We start from the raw sequence: 19,447 nt of genomic DNA, 5'->3' as shown, positions 1-19,447 counted from the left end.
ATGATATTATCATAATTATATTAATCCACTTCAGAAGTTTGGTTGCATGCACAATATCAAATCAGCAAAATAAATAAATATTTTGAAAAAATATAGTAGTCCATCTTTTCATAGTATACACACTGGACATCAGAAGAGTATACAAAATCTAAAATAGTTTAATAAAAATTATCTTCACTCACCTCATTGTGAATTTTTTCCACTTGCTTTACCACTGTGCCTTCTAGTGACTTCAGTGTTATCGTTCCTGAATCAGACTTATGTTCCGAGTTCTGAAGGGCAACCTGGCACTGTGAAAAGATGTAGTCTAGTGTGCCTGTTGAGCACTGCAAAATGAAAAAACATAAATTAAAAAGTTTGATACAAATTCCATTTAAGTCAAACCCCCAAATGCTGGGTGCTAATCATCTGACACAATGGCACGAAAGGCAATTCTATAATTGGACATGCACATTTACTCATCTCTTGTACACATAATAAAGCAAAAGAGAGCACTTATGCACATAGAAACCTTCAGCACGATTATATAAGAGCACACATAAGTTTCATAGCCTGTGAATGCAAGGGGATCATACATGTGGGCGGCGCGTGGGCATGCCTTTGGTGGGCCTACCACTTATCCATATTGTTTATAGAATTCTATAAGTTATGTGTATTTTTGGCATTTGGGTACCTATAGTTAGGCCAAGTCTATGTTAGGCACAACAATTCCCGGGTGTCAGTATAGAATACTCTCCTCTTGCACATTATTGGAGGCATACCTATTGTGACGGGGTCAGTGATAAGCCTAGCACTGGCAACCCGGCTCCTGCCCCAGGCAAACGTATTAGCACTCTTTGGAGGACCACTCTGGAATAAACACAGCAGAGAAAAAAGAAAAGAAAAAAAACCTTTCCACCAATAATTTCCTATTCCAAATTGTATTATCCAGTTCAGTCTGCACTGGTTCTCATACAGCCCCACCGACTGTTGATGCTTGGAAAAGATTTATCACAAACAAAGTTCTTCTTTTATAGCAAGTACTTGCTTCAATCAGGAAAGAAAAAAAAAAAAACCAAAACATTTTCCTTTAAACCAGGGTTTCTTTCTCACAGTTCAGCTGCCATGCTTTGCACAGTTCTGGGCAGCATTCTGGTTTCAATAACTTATATACAAGAGCCCCTGAGGACCAGCTGGCCCTGGGTTTTAGCTCCATGCCTTCTAGGCTTGGCACAATTGCTGTATTGAGCCCACTGTTTCTTCAGGAAGTTCTTCCCACCTGCCTGCCTGAAGCATGACTATCCCACTGACCCTTCTTATTTCTGGCAGTGGGCTGGGAACCATCCACCCTTGTTTTAATGGTCTAAGATTCTCCTCCCAAAAGTTCCCACTCTCAGGGATGTGAAAATGTCAGGTCATTGAATCCATTCCAGGCTTTATTTCTCCTTCTAAAGTTAGTTAGCATTACCCATCCCCCACTCACTATGCTTTCTTGCATACAGGGATTCTGGTTTAATTTCTGCTGCTAACTGAACCTTACATTCACACATCTAACACTCATTCATCATACAGTCCCACACAAGGACAGAAATGTTTATTTAAGTACTTTAGACCATTGTTATAGAACAAAATTTCATTTCCTTCCCCCACACAGTATCTTACTAACTCATGCTGCATTCAGACATATAACATAAGAACATAAGCAGTGCCTCTGCTGTGTTAGACCATCATGCTCAGCAGTTCACTCATGCGGTGGCCCATCAGGTCCAGGACCTGTATAGTAATCCTCTATCTATACCCTTCTATACCCTTTTCCTTCATCCAATCTGTTCTTGAACCCCAATACCATACTCTGTCCTATCACACCCTCTGGAAGCGCATTCCAGGTGTCCACCATCCTTTGGGTGAAGAAGAACTTCCTAGCATTGGTTCTGAATCTGTCCCCTCCTAATTTTTCCAAATGCCCTCTCGTTCTTGTAGTTTTCAAAAGTTTGAAGAATCTGTCCCTCTCCAATTTCTCTATGCCCTTCATGATCTTGTAAGTCTCTATCATGTCCCCTCTAAGCCTCCGCTTTTCCAGGGAAAAGAACCCCAGTTTCTCCAATCTTTCAGCATATGAAAGGTTTTCCATACCTTTTATCAATTGCGTCGCTCTTTTCTGACCCTCTCAAATATCACCATATACTTCTTAAGGTATGGCGACCAAAATTGGACGCAGTACTCCAGATGCGGGCGCACCATCGCCCGATACAACGGCAGGATAACTTCTTTCGTTCTGGTTGTAATACCTTTCTTGATAATATCTAGCATTCTATTTGCCTTCTTAGAGGCCGCTACACACTGTGCCGATGGCTTCATTGTCTTGTCCACTATTACCCCCAAGTCCTTTTCTAGGTACTTTCACCCATTACCAGCCCTCCCATCGTATAGCTGTACTTCAGGTTTCTGTTTCCTACATGTTTCTCTACATTAAACTTCATCTGCCATCTCATTGCCCACTCTTCTAGTTTGTGCAGGTCCCTTTGTAAGTCTTCACAATCCTCTCTTGTCCCAACTCCACTAAATAGTTTGGTGTCGTCTGCAAATTTTATTACTTCGCACTTTGTCCCTGCTTCTAGATCATTTATAAATACATTGAACAGCATTAGTCCGAATACTGACCCCTGCGGAACACCACTCATGATCCTCCTCCAGTTCGAGTAGTGGCCCTTCACTCCTACCCTTTGCTTCCTACCCGCCAAACAATTCTTGATCCATCTACATATAGTTAAGTCTTCTAGGCTGCAGTCCATTTCATTCCCCTCAGAGATATATCCCTTTACTTCCATAAGAGACTTATCACTCTCTGAAGCTGGATAGGAGCTATCCTCTGGAACAGCATTTGGCCAGCCCTGTTCATGGCACTTTTCCCTTCCAATTAGCTCTGGGACAGGAGGTTTCTTAGCAGAAGGCAGTAAGACAGAGCTCCTAGCCTTCAGTTCCCTGTTCTGTGAGGACCGTCCTTCCCTCCAGGTTCCTGATTGCCTCTGTGTGTTCTCAGCTGGCCTTGATTTATTCTGCAGTGGAACTTTCACTTGAGCTCTAACCAAGTTCTGCCTGTCAGCTCCACCCCTTTCCTTAACCCTTGCTGTGTCAGATTGACTGACCAGAGGTTTTACAGGAGAATTAATAGATGGTTTATAAAAGGGATTATAGTGGCTTGGAACAGGTATTCTGTTCTTCTCTGCTATCCCTTCTCTGTTCTGCCCTGCCTGTCTGATCTTAGCACTGGGAAGAGTTAATGGGCAGCTTCCTTGGCTTAAGGACAGGCACGCTTTCTTTAGACAGGGTTTAAAACAGATTTTGAACCAGTGACAGGGGCTTTCCTGTCACACTATGTATAGAATTACTCCCTTATTTGATTTCAAAGCTCCTGTGTGATAAGTCCAAAAAGAACCTATATAAAAGCAGTTCAAATAATGTATAAGTACTGACAAGCACATTTACACCAACTCCAAATTTGCTGAGTGTACATATAGACTATTGGGGAAATTCTATAACTGGCCTTGAAACTTAGGCGCCAGTAGCTATTTTACTGGTGCATAAGTTAATTGACAAATACCGTTAGAAAGGGTGAAAAACCCTAATGTTCAATCACCTACTGGAACCTAAATAAAAGGTGCCGGAATCGCACCTACATAGATGCTTTCCGGTGCCTAACACCTCTATGGGTGTGGCTAACACCAGAAATGGCATTAAGCATCAGAAAGCACCTACGTAAGACAAGGACTGGAAATATAGACCCAGAAAACCTTGGCCTACATTTCTGGAGGCTCGATTCTGAATACAGTGCCACTGCGTGCTTGACATGCAATCAGTGACCACTTTTTAGGTGGCTGCTGATAGCAGCACAATATGCAGAATTCAGCCATATGTTTGAACCCATGTATTTTATTTTTTAAAAACTCTTGTATGTTGCAATTTACCTCCCCTATACCTGATCTATGCCCTCAGACATGCCTAAATATTGATCATTTAAATGTAGATACACATGGTCCATATATGTGCTTTTTCCTTACATATACAGTCATGTGATTTTATAAAAAGCCCTATACCCAGTATTAAAAAGAGATTATATCCTTACCTTAATAATATATTTTCCAGTAGAAAGGTGAGTCATTCTAGACATGTGGATTATCTCCCAAAGGCCATGAGCCTTCTGCAGAAGGAATCCACTCTGGAATTTTTCTCTGACTTTCCTCTACTTCACTGGGACCGCTACTGCTACCTGTAGTTAGTACCCAAGCACAAAGAGCTCCATCGTCAGTCTGTGAAGTAGGTTCACCAATGGGAAGATTCCGAAGAATCAACTGCTCTGCTTAAATAAGAAACATCAAAAAGCCAACAAAAGCATCAAAGGAGCTCAGTAAGTACCCCTGCACGCACTTTGAACATATATACAGAATTCCTCAAGGCCCAAAAAAGGTTGACTTCCATTCAAGAAATAAGCATTAACAGAATGAGACAGTAGGCAGGTGCAGAAAGTACAGGGCAAGAGTCTAAAATGACTCACTTATCTACTAGAAAATATATTATCAAGGTAAGGACATAATCTCTTTTTCCAGTACAATAAGTGAGTCATTCTTGACATGTGGGGCATACAAAAGTAGTCCCCAAAATCTAGGGTAGGCTGACTGTACCAACCCTCTAGACTGAGGACTCAAAGGCAGAGTCCTGTCTTGCCACCTCATCCACTCTGTAAAATATGGCAAATGTATGTAGAGTGGACTAAGTAGCTACCCTACAAATCTCCTCAGGGGAGATAGCCCTAGCCTCGGCCCATGAGAAAGCCATACTCCTGGTAGAATGTATCTTAATAGAAACAGGAGACTGTTTACCGCAAAGAATGTAGGCTGACAAAATGGCCTTATGGATCCATCTGGAAATAGTGGTTTTGGAAGCAGGTGCGCCCCACTTAGAAAAATGAGTCAGCATAAAAAGATGGTGAAACTCATTTGTGATCTCTAGATAGTGCAAAAGAACTCTGCGGACATCCAATTTCTGCAAAATGTAGTCATGTTTCTTAGAATCAGTATGCTGAAAGACAGGCAAATGCACTTCCTTATTATCATGGAATGTTGACACCACCTTCGGCAGAAATGAAGGAACTGTGTGGAGAGATATCCCTGTCTCTGAGATCCTCAGGACAGGCTCTCTACAAGACAGAGCCTGGAGTTCCAAGCCACGTCTCGCTGAAGTAATGGCGACCAGAAAAAAACTGTCAGGTCCATGAGAGCAGCATTTTTTCAGAGACTCAAACGGAGACTTAGTGAGGCCAGACAAAACCAGGTTAAACTCCCAAGAAGGGAACAACAGTTTGATTGATAGTCTAATGAGAAGAGCACCTTTCAAAAATCTGGTCACGTCAGGGTGAGACACAAGCAAAGGACTATGGTCCCGGGCTCTGAAACAAGAGAGCCCAACGACTTGGTCCTGAAGGGAAGCCATGGTGAGGCCCTTATTAAGGTCCGATTGGAAAAAGGCTAGCACCACTGAAACTGGAGCAGAATACGGCTCCACACTTTCTTATTCACACCATTGTTGAATAGTTTTGCACACCTTAGCGTAGACAGACACAATATTTGACTTCTTAGATTTCAGAAGAGTAGAAATGACTACATCAGAATATCCCTTACACTCTGAGAGGTACTACTTGGCCTTGTTGGTAGAATCAAAGGGACTGTTTCCTGCTCCTGAGAGTCTCAGTGGATCATCACCAGGGCCCAGCTTTTTCGATATAAAAAGACACCAGGGCTGTGGCACATGGCCACAGGGTGTGGCCTAAGGGGCATGCTAGGCCCTGAGCAACAAGGAGCTAGGTAAGAAAGTTTTGATTATATTTCTGCCCATATGTAATTAAGGGGAAAATAAAGGTAAAATCTAAAAGCTTGACTGCTGTTTCAGCCAGACCAATGGATCGGCATTTGATGCCACCTAATGTGACTGGAAGTGCTGACTCATTATCAGGGGCATCCTTCAGCCCCCTAGAGAAAACTCCTCCTCCCCCTCCAATTATGTTTAGTGGCTTAGGGGCCGAAAAAGGACCTAATGTTTCTCCAGAGGAACTCTTTGATTCACAGACATCTTCCTTAATAATTAGGAGATGCCTAAAACAATTTCCTCACAAGAGGATGATTTAGTTGAACATGGGGCTCTGGAGACTCCACAGGATATTTTCCTAAAAGATCTTTGGTTAATTAATTCTAGAGTTGAGGGGCTGCTGAAATCAGTGGTTAATCAAAATGCAACATTTTCTCAAGAAGTTCGAGTAGTTCAGAAGTTGGAAAAAGTAGATTCTAATTTAAAAATATTGGATAAACAGTTTTCTGAGATTGAAATGCAAATTCTACAGAAGGTTTCATCTTCTGCCGTTAAAGATTCCCATATTATATATTGCAAGCTTGAATTGATGGAAAATATGACTTGGTCAAGAAATCTGTGTTTTGTTAATTTTCCAATAACTCATTTACTGTCTCCAGAAATCTTATTATGGAAATACTTTAAAGAGGTTTGGGGATTACAAAATGCGGATTCCTTACCTATTTCTAATTGTTATTATATCCCACAAAAAAGAAGATTTTGTCTGAGGAAGGGGTGAACCAGTTAGACCCAATTGATTTTGATTTAACAGGATTTCTAGAAGATTCACAGGATGTGGTTCAAACTAGGTCCACCCTGTTGTTGATGTGTTCAAATGAAGCTGATAAAGCATTAATTATGAAAACGTATTTTAAAAATAAATCAGCAAAATTTAGTGGTGATATAGTATTAATATTTCTGGATGTAGCTAAAGTCTCGAGTTTTAGCTTTAGAAGCCACATTCTTCCTGGCGATTGACATATTTCACCATTATTGCATTGTCGGAGAAGACTTGGACCACTTGGCCCTCCAGAGTTGTCTGCAATATTACCAGAGCCAAGTGAATGGCCTACAGTTTCAATTGGTTGATTGACCATTTCTTTTGAGAGGTCATCCAATGCCCCTGAATAATAATAATAATAATTTATTTCTTATATACCGCTATACCATGAAGTTCAAAGCGGTTTATGGGACGATGGTTGCAATCGGCTCCCTAGCATCTGTTGTCACAACCACCCAAGACACAATTCACAGTGGCATGCCCCTGGAAAGGGCCCACGGAAGAAGCCGCCAATGCAAACTGGCCTGGGCCTCCAGATTCCAAGGAAGAGCTGTCTGAAATGCCCAGCATGAGAGAAACGCGTACTGGAGAGGACGCATATGTGCCCTCATCCAATGAACCACATCTATTATGGCTGCCATGGACCCCAGGAACTTAAGATAGTCCCATGTGAACAGAGCTGCTTTATCTAGGAAATAAGCAATCAGAGAGCCCAGCTTCTGTGTGCATGCCTCTGGAAGATAGGCTCGGCCAGCTGCTTAGTCGAACAAAACACCCAGGTATTTCAGGGACTGTGTTGGGGTCAAATTATTTTCCCTGTAATTCACAATCCAACCTAGGAATTCCAGGACCTGGACCACCTGAGCTACCTTAGGTATGCAAACCTCAGTCTCTGCAAAAGAGGGAGCTCTAATTAGCAAATTGTCCAAGTACAGGTGTACCTGTAGCCTCATTTTCCTCAAGTGAGCTGCCATGACCACCATCACTTCGGTGAAGGTACGAGGCACCGTTACCAGGCCAAAAGGCAGAGCTAAAAATTAGTAATGATTTTCTAGAACAGAAAATCAAAGGAATTTCCGGTACACCTGATAAGTGGAATATGCAAGTAAGACTCTGTGAGATCCAGAGAGGCAAGGGACTCTCCCAAGGCCACCACAGCTATAACAGACCGCACTGTCTCCAAGCAAAATTGTGGGATCCTGAGCACAGCATTTACGTGCGTAAGGTCCAGCATTGGCTTCTAAGGCATTAAATTTTTACAATCCTGACAAGGATTTAAAATAGAAGAGTCCAAGGACTCCATTCCAACAAGATTTGAGGTAAAAAATTGCAGTTTTGGAAGTGCATGGAGCTTTTGATAAAAAGATTGCAAAAAAATCCAAGATGGCCACCGCTAAGAAATTCACGCCAAAATTGCAATATTTTTTTACATTTAGCAAAGTACAAAAACAGTGATTTTAGGATTTTTCAGATGGAGGAACACACAGGGGGACATGCAGAAACCTCTAAAACCTTGAAATTCAGACCCCCCCCCTCCCTTACCTTACAGTCTGTGACAGCTTTACTTCACTATGGCCTGTGCTGGAGCCTGTCTCAGCTCTCTTACAGTAGCTGGAATCAGAGAATCACTGCCTCATGCTGGGAATGCCTCTTTGATGCTGATCTTTGGGCTGCCAGTCAGACACAGTGTCTAACCCTACCTCCACCCCCACAAACTGACAGGCATGCTAAGGGAAGGGTGGAAAGGAAAAACATAGCCAGCACCCTGTGAGACACTGCTGAATCTCCTAAGGGCACTTAACGGCCCGTGTTGGAACCCCTGCTAAACAGAAGGTGAGGAAAAAGTGGGGACCGCCCTGAGCTCCAAAGAAAACAGATACAGACTAGCCAACAGGTGCTACAAGGGATCGGCCTGTCTGCTGCAGACCAGTCTGCTTCTTCTCTACGCAGACAGAGATGAAGAAACACTCCAAGCACAAAGAAAACTTCAAAAAGGGTTGAAAAGAAAAAAAAAAAACACTGGAAAAAAAAGAAAAAGGGGAGAGCAGAACAGAAACACTCCTTCAGGCTTGCGTGCTCAAGGGAAAAACTACAGGTGGAACAGAAATCCCAGTGCAGTAGAGAAAAGTCAGAGAAAAAAAATCCAGAATGGATGGATTCCTTCTGCAGATGGCTTACAGCCATTGGGAGATAACTCACATGTCTAGAATGACTCACTTATTGCACTGGAAACACGTTTTACACATGAAAAAAAACCTCACTTTATATAATTATCCCTAAAATATCTAAGCTTTTATTTATTTTTGTGAAAAAAATAAAATATTTACAGCATTAGTTGTGAGAAAAAAAATGTGAACATTTAAAATTGCAGAGTTATTTTTACAAATGATAAAATAAGAAGCTGGAAATGGCCTCCAATTTATTCCATCTTGATTTTTTAAACTTCCCATCCCGCACTACAAAGATGCACAGAAAAAAAAAGAATATGATGCTGAGTGCTGTAGATTTGACAGCATACTATAAGTATATTTTGGTTTCAACAGGATGACTGCCCATGCTCACATGAGAAAAATAAACATAATTGCTAACACAAAAGAAAATAATATATCCATATCAGAATTTTTTTCAGTTAAATATTTAAAACATTAGTTGAATCCCCAGAAATAACCTCACATTAGGATCTCCTGGTAGCCTACTTCTTTGTATAATACTTCCATGCTGGGTCACAAAGGTTTGTACAAACAAAGTGCAGGCTTCCAAAGCGGAAGGTCTTCAAATTATGGAAGCAAATGTGCATTTTAATATTGGAGCAACACAGCAGTTCATGAAGCGGGTCAAGTCAGTTCATCTTTCTAGCTAAGCTAAAATAAGGAACAAAGACATTTCACTTCATTCAAGTCTTGTTTTCTCATACTCGTTTTAACCACATAACTACTAAAAATGCAAAATATGAATTCTCAATTCCTGCTTTATATTTAAAATAATACAACTGTTTGCACATAAAGGATGGGCTTCCATAAACATTTTTGGCACATGAAACAGTGTTTTATGCTCTTAAAAATGGCCACTTATACATTTACCCAAGGTAATACATGCATAAAAGTATGTGCTGCCCATGCAGAGTACATACTTCTAGTTTATGTGTGCCTAGTCATCACTGGAGGTAGATTTTGGGCAGAATGGAGGCAGGACTGTTCTATTTTATAAATTATACACATCAATTTTTCCAGGCATATATATGTGTAAAGCTGCTTATATGTTAAGTATGCTCAATAAGTGCAGGGGGCATGCCCAGAATCTACATGGGTGCTACTACATGGGAGCACATGAGTCATATAACATAGCATGTAATATAATGCCAGCCTAAAAAAGTACATAAGTACCACTTCTGCAGCGCACCCTTCCCAGAACAATCCCCTCCCCAATTAAAGTCTGCCCCAATATCTCCCTCGTGATCTGATCTCCCCAAGTCACCTCCCTCCATGAGAATCCCTCCTAGTTAATCCAATCTCCCCCAAGCAAAACTCTATCCTAGACTTCAAAGCATTTAAATCTCCACTCTCTTCAGAATGACACTCCTTTCCCCTTAGAAGTCCCTAGGATCTACTGGGGGATAATCTATGGTGGTCTAGAGGAATATGCGATAGCAGATCCTTTCTGGAAGCCAAATGATGCCGCTAAACCCTAGAGGAATTATTGCAAGACTATAAGAGCAGATAGCATAGCTGGTTTTACGAAAGATTTGGACAAGTTCCTGGAGGAAAAGTCCATAGTCTGTTATTGAGAAAGACATGGGGGAAGCAACTGCTTGCCCTGTATCGGTAGCATAGAATATTGCTACTCCTTAGGTTTTGGCTAGGTACTAGTGATCTGGATTGGCCACCATGAGAACAGGCTACTGGGCTTGATGGGCCATTGGTCAGACCCAGTAAGGCTATTCTTATGCTCTTATAACTAGGGCTCAGCAGCACCATTTTGCATCCAGAGTCAGATGGTAGAGCATAGACTGTCAATTTCTATGGGATAAGGAGCATATATAATTATATACAGTGAACTTAAAAATTGTCATACCGGGACAGACAAATGATCCATAAAGCACTGAATCCTGTTTCTAACAGTGCCAACCCAGATCCCAAGTACCTAGCTAGATCTCAAGTAGTAAAACAGATTTTATGCTGCTTATCTTAGGAATAAGCAGTGGATTTTCACAAGTCCATCTTAATAACGGCTTGTGGACTTCTGTTTTAGGAAATTATCCAAACTTTTAAAAACCCTGTTAAGCTAATTGCTTTTTCACCATATTTTCTGGCAACAAATTCCAGAGTTTAACTACACATCATGTGAAGAAATATTTTTTTCCCACTTGTTTTAAATCTACTACTTAGTAGCTTCATTGAATGCCCCCCTAGTCCTGTTAGATGTGAATCACTTCTACCCTTTCTACTCCACTCAGTATTTTATAGACCTCTATCATATCATTCCTAAGCCATCTCTTCTCCAAGCCCTAGCCCTAGCTGTTTCAGCCTTTCCCCATCCCTTTTATCATTTTCGTCACCCTTCTCTGTACCTTTTCTAATTCTGCTATATCTTTTTTGAGATAGGGCAACCAAAATTGCACATAGTATTCGAGGTACGGCCATACCATAGAGCAATACAAGGGCATTATAACATTTTCAACTTTGTTTTCCATTCTTTTCCTGATAATTTTTAGCATTCTATTTGCTTTCTTAGCCGCCACTGCACAGTGAGCTGAGGGTTTGAATATATCCTCAATGATGAAACCTAGATCTTTTTTCCTGGGCAGTGACTTCTTTTTTTCAAATATCACTTTATTGAATAAATCTTCAAAAAGATACAGGATATGGAAATTCACAAAAAAACCAATAAAGAAAAAAAACATCTCATACATAAACTTCCATCTAGCCTACATTATGAGAGAAGGTATACTATTAGGAAATTTAGGATACAAAATTCAAAAATGTTTTTTTAAGGCCTAAGATAATTTTTCTATCACTCTTCTTTAAAAAGAGAAATCAGCTATTTTAACCCTTTGTGTAATTTAAGAAATTGTTCCAATTGAATTGAATACCAGAAAACAAAATCCTTACTTTGGAAGCTTAAAAGACATTTGCATGGAAACTTCAAATAGAACATGGCACCTAAGGCCACAACTCTAGGTTTCAAACCCCAAAAGGCTTTACGTCTGAGTTGTGTTGTCTTGGTCACATCTGGAAAAATAAAAATATTGTTCTTTGGGGACTCGGGACCCAAAGTTGGTTCTGATTTTGCTTCTAAAAATGTATCAGAACAGCAGTCTAATGCAGTGGTTCCCAACCCTGTCCTGGAGGACCACCAGGCCAGTCGGGTTTTTAGGATAGCCCTAATGAATATGCATGAGAGAGATTTGCATATAATGGAGGTGACAGGCATGCAAATCTGCCACATGCATATTCATGAGGACTAGCCTAAAAACCTGACTGGCCTGATGGTCCACCAGGACAGGGTTGGGAACCACTGGTCTAATGGATAAATTTAATTTGTGAAAATACCTCAAATATTTCTGACTTTAACCGATAAAACTGCGGACCCGATCTTATTAGAAGCACCACTGGAAATTTCCTTAAAATATTTGTGGGAACTTTAATTTTAGAATGGAGGATTTGTTGAAATCAGCACTAACTCAGACTCAATCCTTTTCAAAGGAAGTTGTAGAGAGATTGGAAAATGTTGACTCGAATATACAAATAATTGATAAACGTTTGCAAGTGGTAGCAATGCAAGCTTCTACTCTGAAAACACTCTCCACTTCTGCAGTTAAAGATTCTTATAACATACATATGAAACTAGAGATGATGGAGAACGTGGCTAGAGCTAGAAATCTGAGATTGGTTAATTTTCCTATTATTCATTTGATTTCACCCGAGATTCTCTTAAGGAAGTACCTTAAAGAGATCTTAGGACTGCAGAATGTTGATACATTTTCCACATTTATTTGTTACTATAGTCCCACAAAAAAAGGCTTTAGATCAGCAGGCTTTAGATCAGCTTGTTTCTACTAGGCAGTGACTTCTAACATGGAACTCTGCATCACTTTGCACTTTCTCACTGCATTACTGCAGTTAGGGAATTCCTTCTTTTAAAACCGCTTTTCAGGGACTTCAAGGTGACAACAAAGGTGAATATCTGCTTGACATTTGCAACCCTGGTGAGTAACCAATAAATGGTTTGAATTTTCCCTAATAATATGCACCTTGGAGGAGGATAAATAGTGGGGTTCACTACTAGCAAAAAATAATCTATGCAGAAAACTGAGAGAATCTATATTCTATTACCAAAACTATACCTCTCAGTGTGACTTTATTTAGAAACATTAGAATCACTTTAATCACTGAAAGAAGAACAAGGAGGTCAGGAAGTTTTCCCTTGTAAGTATTGCCTGCAAGTTAATCGACTGGTGGCATCCGGGGATCTGAGGCTTTTTGTCTCCTGGCAATAATAATGTGAGAACAAACAATGAATATAAGCATAAATGGGATACCCATGTGGGATCCCTACGAGGGTCAAGATAAGAAAATTGGGTCATTAGGGAATAGACAGGGGGTAGGTAAGCAGAGTGGGCAGACTTGATGGGCTGTAGCCCTTTTCTGCCGTCATCTTCTATGTTTCTATGTTTAAACATAAATATGAATAAAGAGTAAATATTAAGACTCTTTGACCCAATCATTGGAGAGAAAAGTCCCTTTTGAAGCAAGGAAGTGGAGTTAAACGTTATAAATAGTGGGGTTCCCAGGGGTCTGTGCTGGGACCGCTGCTTTTTAACACATTTATCAATGATCTAGAAATGGGAATAACTAGTGAGATAATTAAATTTGCTGATGACACAAAGTTGTTAAATCACAAGAGGATTGTGAAAAATTGCAAGAGGACCTTGTGAGACTGGAAGAGAAACGTCATCTGCAATTTTGATGCCTATATGTGAGCAAGTGCAAAGTGATGCATGTAGGAAAGAGGAACCCGAACTATAGCTTTGTGATGCTGGGTTCTGTGTTAGGAGGGGAACGGTGATGAATTTTGTCACCGTGTCATTCTCTATTAGGAGTCACTGCCCTAGAAAAGTATCTAGGTGTCATTGTTGAGGATATGTTGAAACCATCAGCTCAATGTGCAGCGGCTGCTAAGACAGCAAATAGAATGTTAGGAATTATCAGGAAAGGAATGGAAAACAAAGATAAAAATGTTATAATGCTGTTGTATCACTCGATGGTACGGCTGTACCTTGAATACCCCCAGCAATTGCCTCACTACCCCACCAGCTGGCCCACCCAATAAATACCACCTGAAACTGCCTCAATCCCCAAAAACAAACCCCTGCTTCTGTTCCACCATTGCACAAACTGCCCCACCCACTACTTACCCTTTCTCAACTGAACTACCACCCCACAACTCTCCAGAACTGCCCCATATCTAAAACTACTCCCTGTTAAGTACAGGCAGTCCCCAAGTTACAGACACCCCACTTAAGTACGACTCGGTTGCGGCTTCATTTGATTTCACTGAACTGTATTTCCAGTAGCATAGACCCCTACATTTCTCCTCGAGCAGATTATGGAATGATGCATGGCCACATTACGAACAGTGTGTGGTTGTGAATGCTGTACCTTAGAGGGAACACTGGTAGGGACAGTTGGCCCTTTTGTCAGCTGAGAGTAGAGGTAAACAGCAAGAATCTTAAAATCTACAAGTTCTGAGTTACATACAAATCTGACTTAACAGCTTTGAAAACATAATGTGTTCTTAACCTGCCTGTACCCCACACAAATGCTCAAGTTGCATAATTGTGCTACTATCCTGCAAAGTGCCCCATCCCCCCAACGTGCCTCACCATCCTTCAAACTGTCCCCTCTTAAAAAGCAGTCCCCATAACTGACCCAACACATCACAAACTACCCCAATTCAAGTGCACCACTACTGCCATGACCCCAAAAATATCTCCTGTAAACTGGACTAATATCTCCAGTTACCCCTACAGATAAAATGCATGCAATTCATACCATAAACACACAGCAGAGATATACATACACACATGTAGAGGAGTTGGAAAGAATATTATGAGCTATGCTCTGCATGTTTTCCCACTTATAGAATACTAGAATAAATGCTTAAAGATGTGCTTAAAAGTTAGGTGCCAACACTTATGTCAGTCATAGAGCTGGTGCAAGTGTTAGCATCTTAAGTGCAGCAGACACAGGCATAACTTGTAGTGTTCTTTTAAGTAATGCACATAAGTACGAGTCCTGCCCAAGCGCTGCCCATGTTTACGCCCCCTTGCAAATAAGTGCTACATGTGTGTTAAGTGGGTTTTTGCTGAATATTGCTTGGGCAAAATTTTAGTATTTAGATGTGAACAGATTTGTGCATAAATGCCATTAAACATTTATACATGTAATCAGCGTTAGTACCTCTGTTACAGAACTACCTTCTATCTGTACAGTCCTATACATATAGGGGTTAATTCTCAAAAAGTAATCAAAATCTGGACATTGGGATGATTGCTAAGCATGAATTCTATAAAGGCAGTTGTTAACATTAATGTGTCTAACTTTACATGCATGCAGCAAAGAGTGCATTTTTAAGATTCTTCCAATCACTCATCAGATCTTGTGTCCTGTTTCCCCGAAGGTATTACAGGAGTTCTTTGAAATCTACCAACCTAGAAGATATCTAAGATCAGAAAATAGTATGAAATCGAGACTAGAGCAGGGTTGGGCAAATCTGGTTCTCGAGGGCCACAATTCAGTCGTATTTCAGGATTTCCCCAATGAATATGCATGAGATGTATTTGCATGCACTGCTTTCAATGTATATTGATTGGGGAAATCCTGAAAAACTCGACTGGATTCCAGCCCTCGAGGACCGGAATTGCCCACCCCTGGACTAGAGGGTTTGACGTCTGTAGCAGGTGCTAAACTTTGGAATGCCCTGCTTGTATTCTGCGATTTTGTGCTGGGAGGATTAATTTCAAAAAAATGGGACTGCTTAATATAGTTAAGAAATCTTCAGTTAGGAAGTGACGTCATCGGGAGCGATGGTGGCTTAAAATCGAAGCTCCTCCGAATCACGCTAAACTTTTAGCTTTCAGTTAGCGGTACGAGGCTAGTATCTTGCACTTTCTGCATAATTGGGAGTGGAAAACTAGCGGGCTGCAGATGGCTACAAAAAAAGGGCGAGCGGATTTGAAAACTTATGCTTACCAGCCATCGGATAATTCTGAGGCCTGTGAGACCGATGAACCACAATGCGGTAAGGGCGTTGCCCAGCTGAGTACCGAGTCTGATGCTCGATCGGCCACCTGTGGGGAAATGCGTGCATGGATGGCAGATTTAAAATCTACAATGCTTTCTATCCAAAGCACTTTGCAATCGGAGGTGGCTAAGATTGGGCAGTCAGTGCATGATATGGGGGCTCGGCTGCAGGAGTTTGAAGAACGCGTTATTGACCATGATACGGATCTAGTGGCCCTGCACACGCGGTGCGCTCATTTAGAACGCAGACAGGAAGATTTTCAACTTCGCCTAGAAGATGGTGAGAATCGCAGCCGACGAAGTAATGTGCGAGCTAGAGGGGTTCCTGAATCATTGGCTGCATCGGAGTTACAGGCTCATTTGTTGGAAATCTGCAAGCGCTTTCTTCAGGCAGCTGACCCAGAGGCTCCTATACCTGTGATCGAGTTTGAAAGAGTGCATCGGGCTCTGGGTCCCCGGGTAGGTGATCGGCCCCGGGATGTGGTAGCCTGTTTTACGCGCTATCCAGTTAAAAATCAAGTTCTTCAAGCCGCTCGAAAAGTGGGACATATCACATGGGAAAATTCTAAAGTGGAATTATTCGCGGATTTGTCCGCAATTACTTTACGAAAGCGTCGAGATTTCCGGGAGATTACTCGCTGCTTACAATCCCATGCTATCAGTTATCGATGGCTTTTTCCTTTTGGACTTTCCTTTCAAGTGGCTTCTCAACAGCATAAGGTTACTTTAGTGGAGGAAGCTGCAGCTATATTACGTGACGCTCAACTTTATGCATCCTTGGAAGAGCCGACTACATCATCTGGAACTGGTGCTTCATCGCAGCGCTGGAAACGGGTCCCTACTAGTAGCAAGCGCCTGCAGCGGAGATCTGGCCTGGAGCAGACTTCGGCCTCTGGACCTACCTGAATTTTTCAGCTGTTTTGTTTGGTTCTTGGTTGAATGATATGCGACTCTTGCTAGTTCTTGTTTATTATTAGAATATATGATCTCTTCTCGTACTATTTATCATATGTTTGGTGTGATTTGGGGCATGTTGGGATGTCACTTTCTCTTTTAGCCCACCATAAGGAGGGCCTTTGGTTAGGTTGGGGATGGGAGGGGAGGGAGGTGGGGGGGGGGAATGGGGAAGGGGTTTTTTCTTTTTTGCTGCTGGTTTTTACAGTGGGGTTTGTTATTCTGGGTTGTGAAGGGTTGTTTGCGGGAGTATGGTTGCGTGTGGGTATGTTGGAATGAATGGCTCCTGAAGGTATTAGTTTCTTTACTTTAAATGTACGGGGTCTGAATGTACCTCGAAAGAGGCAATTGCTTTTTAAAGAGGCTGATAGGTTGAAGGCTGGGGTGGGTTTCTTCCAGGAGACTCATCTTAAGCCTCAATATGAATCGCTTGTGAAACATCCCCGTTATCCCCATATATATTTTGCTTCAAATGAGGAGGGGTCTAAAAAACATGGAGTAGGGATTCTTTTTGCTAAGCACCTTGATCCTCAGATTAAACAGGTGGTACGAGACCCGATGGGTCGTTATTTGATATTGAAAGTTGAATTGCAGCAGGTGCTATATACTTTTTGTAATATTTATGCTCCTAATTCTGAGCAAAAAGATTTTTTGGTAACTTTAGACCAGGTGTTGCGAGGGGTTGTAGAGGGTTCTTTATTAGTAGGGGGGGATTTTAATTTGACTTACGATGTGGGATTGGATAATTCGTCACAGTCGATTCATTATGGAAAATCTGATAGAAAGCAATTGCACTCTTTCTTTATGTCCTGGGATTTGATTGATCCTTGGAGACATCTATATCCAACTATCAAAGATTATACTTATTTTTCAATAGTACATGATTCATATTCTCGTATTGATTTTTGGGGCATTGATAAGGCTTTACTCTCCCAGGTGTCAGATGTTGGAATTGCTCAGCGTGTGTGGTCAGATCATGCTGCGGTACACTTTGTTTTACATCCTCATATGGCTTCCTTTGGGCGGCGGTTCTGGCGATTTTGTGATAGCCTATTGACGGATCCTATAATAGTGTCCCGAATAGAACAGAATTTGAAGGATTATATTCAGTTTAATACTAGTGATGAGATTTCTCCTTTGATATTTTGGGAAGGTATGAAGGCAGTTTTACGTGGTCATATTATTTCTATTGGAGTACATCGACGGCGAGAACGTGGGCGAAAACAGGAAGCTTTGCGCCAACAATTGCATTATTTAGAACAAAAGCATAAGCGGGATCTTTCTTCTACTTTGTTGACGCGTCTAGATAAGGTGCGAAAAGATCTACAGATGATGCAATTGGACGAACTATCAGACCAATTACAGTCGGTCCAACAAAAACATTTTGAATATGGTAATCGGGCGAGCCGTCAGTTGGCTTATAAGTTGAAGGCTCAAAAATTGAGGAATGTGATTACTAAGGTGACAGCCTCTGATGGTTCAGCCTGTTATACGCCGGAATCTATTGCAGGTGCTTTCCTTTCATTTTACCAACATCTTTATACTCCTGAACAAGATGTGTCTCAAGTTCAAATTGATAATTATTTGGCTCAGACACAGCTCCCTGAATTGACATCTGAAGAAGCAGAGTGTCTGTCAGCCCCTATTTCGGAAGCTGAAACTCAATGGGCGATTTCCACTTTGGCTTATGGGAAAGCACCTGGGTTAGATGGCTTTACGAATAGATTTTATAAATGTTTTAGACATTTGCTTGTAGGCCCTCTTACTCGGGCCTTTAATAGTCTCGAAATGGGTATGGAGTTGCCTTATTCATGGAGATTGGCGGGTATAACACTTATTTTGAAACCGGGAAAAAATTCTATGCTTTGTGGATCATATCGTCCAATTTCATTGTTAGACACTGATTACAAAATTTTCACAAAAATTTTGGCTCGTAGGTTGCAATGTTATATGACTTATTTAGTACAGGATGACCAAGCGGGTTTTATTGCGGGGAGGCAAACATTTGATAATATTCGTAGATTGCTTCATTTGATTTGGTTTGTACAACGTGAAAAGATGCCAGCATTGCTGTTGAGTGTTGACGCTGAAAAGGCCTTTGATAGGGTGTCGTGGCCATTTTTGTTGAGCACTTTATCAGCTATGGGAATTAGAGGACAGTTTTTTATGTGGATTCAGATTCTATATACTAAGCCTTTAGCAGCTCTCCGGATTAATGGGGGGTATACAGATTCATTTCAGTTAGCTAGAGGAACAAGACAAGGTTGTGCGCTTTCGCCACTACTTTTTGCGCTGGTGATGGAGCCTTTTGCTTCTCATGTTCGAGCCCAGCAGTCTATTCATGGCATGGTTTGTAATGGACTTTCCACAAAGTTATTGATGTTTGCTGATGATGTTATTTTTACTGTAACTGATCCTTGTGTTACTCTCCCGGGTATTATTGGTGAATTGTCTGCCTATGGCGCTGTATCCGGATTTCGGACCAACATGGATAAGTCTGAGATATTGAATTTGTCAGTACATCCAGGGGATT

At 41.3% G+C, this 19,447-nt stretch overlaps 1 protein-coding gene across 7 annotated transcripts in view; it reads right to left on the bottom strand.

Moving 5' to 3' along the window:
* The window catches only part of FTO (FTO alpha-ketoglutarate dependent dioxygenase), a 658,378-nt gene that overhangs the window by 422,803 nt on the left and 216,128 nt on the right, over positions 1-19,447 (bottom strand). For all 7 annotated transcript variants that reach the window (XM_033943299.1, XM_033943297.1, XM_033943296.1 and 4 more), the window contains exon 6: positions 183-326. In XM_033943299.1, the coding sequence (XP_033799190.1) occupies positions 183-326 (144 nt within the window). The remainder of the gene's footprint in view (positions 1-182; positions 327-19,447) is intronic.

This window comes from Geotrypetes seraphini, chromosome 4 (genome assembly GCF_902459505.1).
Source record: "Geotrypetes seraphini chromosome 4, aGeoSer1.1, whole genome shotgun sequence".
In the NCBI taxonomy this organism is placed as follows: domain Eukaryota; kingdom Metazoa; phylum Chordata; class Amphibia; order Gymnophiona; family Dermophiidae; genus Geotrypetes; species Geotrypetes seraphini.
This window is presented reverse-complemented; position numbering and strand designations above follow the sequence as displayed.